This window comes from Octopus bimaculoides, chromosome 25 (assembly GCF_001194135.2).
Source record: "Octopus bimaculoides isolate UCB-OBI-ISO-001 chromosome 25, ASM119413v2, whole genome shotgun sequence".
Lineage (NCBI taxonomy): Eukaryota > Metazoa > Mollusca > Cephalopoda > Octopoda > Octopodidae > Octopus > Octopus bimaculoides.
This window is the reverse complement of record NC_069005.1, coordinates 16,343,690-16,347,042: the sequence shown is the minus strand read 5'-3', so window position 1 is coordinate 16,347,042 and position 3,353 is coordinate 16,343,690. Positions and strand designations below refer to the sequence as shown.

At 42.1% G+C, this 3,353-nt stretch overlaps 1 protein-coding gene across 2 annotated transcripts in view; it reads left to right on the top strand.

Moving 5' to 3' along the window:
* Positions 1 to 3,353, top strand: part of LOC106875818 (transcriptional regulator ovo) — a 99,238-nt gene that overhangs the window by 82,329 nt on the left and 13,556 nt on the right. For both annotated transcript variants that reach the window (XM_052976543.1, XM_052976544.1), the window contains exon 5: positions 3,129 to 3,308. In XM_052976543.1, coding sequence (XP_052832503.1) covers positions 3,129 to 3,308 — 180 coding nt within the window. The remainder of the gene's footprint in view (positions 1 to 3,128; positions 3,309 to 3,353) is intronic.

Sequence of the window (3,353 nt, the reverse complement as noted above, 5' to 3'; positions counted from 1 at the left end):
ATATATATATATATATATATATATATATATATATATGTGTGTGTGTGTGTGTGTGTGTGTGTGTGTGTATATGTATGTATGTATGTATGTATTTACATGAAGTTAATTATGTCTGATCATAGAGTAACCAATGGTTTCGCATCCATAAAGTGCTTAATTTTATAGACGACTTCTTCAAAACCCAGTGGTTGCGGGCATATAATGTTTGGGAAGAAGTTCCCTTTAGTCTTCTTTGGTCTCTACAGAGATGACGCTCTGGCCATTTCTAGAAGAGCCAATAGGCACACCCTTGATAGACTAAGAAAGGACGTTACTAGTGCCCTAGGATTCATGGGACTTAAAATAACAATTGACACCAGCCTCACCATCGTAGACTTCCTAGGTGTCACGCTAGACTTGGGCTCCGGTTCATACAGGCCCTACCACAAGCTAAACGAGAGGCTGTTCTACATCAGCACAGCCTCTTGCTACCCACCTATCGTGTTGATGAACCTTGTGAAGGGTGTCAGCAAGATGATATCGAATCTGTCCTCGATTTAAGAAATTTTCGACGTCGCGACACCTATTACAATGACGCCCTGGCGTCCAATGGGTTTAAGGACCACGTCTCGTATATGCCGAGCTCTAACACCCGCAAAAGGAAACGCCGCCGAAATGTTGTTTGGTTTGTCCCACCCTTCTCACTCGGCGTTTAAACATTTGTGGAAAGAATGTGCCTTAGGTTAGTAGACAAGCACTTCACGCAGGCACACAGGTCCTGACATTTGTCGAATAGGCAGAACCTAAGGATCTCCTTTAGTTGCACACCCATCATAAAAAGAATATTGGAAAACACCCATAATACGCGAGCAGGAGCTGGTTGCTCATGCAGGGAGCACAATGACTGCCCAGTTGGGGGGGCATGGGGAATCCGGGGTTGAGGGAGTCGTGTATGGGGCTGTGGTGATATCCAGCCTTAACAATCAGCGTAGTAGCAGCAGCGGCTCATCCAACAACATCGACGACAACAATGGTAACTGCGGGGGCGCAGCAATGCATTAAGCAGCAGAAACACCAACACCGACAACTACAACTGCAGCGGCTCATCCAGCAACACTGACAACAACAATGGTGACGGTGGAGGGGGAAATGGCGGCAGAAACACCAGCAACGACCGAAGTACAAGCACCAGTGCTCCAGCCAGAGCTGATGACCACGTCAGCACTGGCGGAGCCACCAGTCCTACGCCCAGAATTAACAGCAACGGCAGCCACAACACCATCAGCAACAACAGCAGCAACACCAACACTACGGCCGGGGATGGCTACTGCAACGGCAACAGCGGCAGCGATCTCGTCGAACTGACGCCCTGTAATAACAGCACCGATGACACTCCAGCAGTAGCAGCATCAGCAACTCCAGGCCCGAAGCCAACGGAAGATACGCCAGAGGCGGGAACACAACTAGCACTCAAGTTCGGAGATACATTAAGTCCGCCAGAACCACCTTAAGCGTGCTTGTACAACCACAGGTCCTCTTTTAGTGTTCCGGAAATATGTTACATCACATCTCTGGCCAGCCATGTGTGGAGCGTTAAGGATGAAGGAACCCCAGACTATATTAAATGGAGGATCGTAGAGTCGCCAGCATCCTATATAAACGGGAGAGGACGTTGCAAGCTTTGCATACCAAATCGGGCAAATACTCTAAGACTCGCTGGACAAAGACTCTAAGACTCGCTGGGCCTGGAAACCTCTCTTAAAGTCAAGACATAAGATCTATAGCCCCTGTCCCCATTTCATTAGCTACATGATGCAGGCGTGGGATTCCCTGTTCGTCGATTAGAGTTGTAAGAAGTGGTTGCAGACCGGAACAGAGATTCCTATATTCAGAGATTCCCTGTTCGCCTTTTAAGTCCGTATTTTCCAACCGGGCGGGTCTAAGGGAGATATCTAGTCTTATTTAAGCCTCAGTGTAAGCACCATTTAAGAGTAAGTATATATTATCATTTTGCTTGCAGAGATTAACTGGTCGAAACGGTTTTCTAACTCCAGTCCAAAGAGAGGCTATATGCTCGCTGCCATTGGACTCTGACGAGTCGTTTATAAAGCTAAGCGCTTTATTGATGCGAAACCACCTGTCACTGTATGACCGGACATAATTATATTAACTTCAAGTAAATACATCACTGCTCTAACTTTTAGAGTGTGCTTCTTTCTCGGATATATGATCCCCTAGTTATATGTATGTATGTATGTATGTATGTATGTATAGGTCGCTGACCACTACACATATATTTTTTCTCTCCTTGTTTCTTTCTGTGTTCCTTTCTGTTGAAGAGCGTAGGCTCGAAATGTTAAAGACTTTCTCTATTCCCGAGCGTTATACTAATACATCCTTTTGTTATTTACACCACCTGTCTTCGTCTGTTGTTTTTTCGTGACTTCTCCCTATGTATGTATGTATGTGTGTATTTATGTATGTATGTATGTATGTATGTATGTATGTATGTATGTATGTGTATGTATATATGTATATGTATGTGTGTATGTATGTATGTATATGTATGTATGTATGTATGTATAGGTCGCTGACCACTACACATATATTTTTTCTCTCCTTGTTTCTTTCTGTGTTCCTTTCTGTTGAAGAGCGTAGGCTCGAAATGTTAAAGACTTTCTCTATTCCCGAGCGTTATACTAATACATCCTTTTGTTATTTACACCACCTGTCTTCGTCTGTTGTTTTTTCGTGACTTCTCCCTATGTATGTATGTATGTGTGTATTTATGTATGTATGTATGTATGTATGTATGTATGTATGTATGTATGTGTATGTATATATGTATATGTATGTGTGTATGTATGTATGTATATGTATGTATGTATGTTTGTATGTATATATGTATGTATGTGTGTATGTATGTATGTATGTATGTGTGTGTGTATGTATGTATGTATGTATGCATGCATGCATGTATGCATTTATGTATGTATGTATGTATGTATGTATGCGAGGTTGTTATGTCTTGCCTCTTTGTTTTACAGTTTCAAATATATTTTAACATTTTACTCTTTTTCTCTTTTTTCCCCGTTGTATGTGTGCGTGTATGTGTGTTTCGGTGTGTGTGTACATGGTATAAACCACAGGTGAGAAAACCACAGATGAGAAGTTCCGCTGTAGCCTGTGCTCCAAAACTTTCCACACCCAACGTCTTCTCAATCGACACATTAAGTCACACAGTAACATCAAACAATACCTCTGTTCCTACTGCGGTAAAGGATTTAACGATACTTTTGATCTAAAGAGACATACAAGAATACATACAGGTAAAAAGACATATATATATATATATATATATATATATATATATA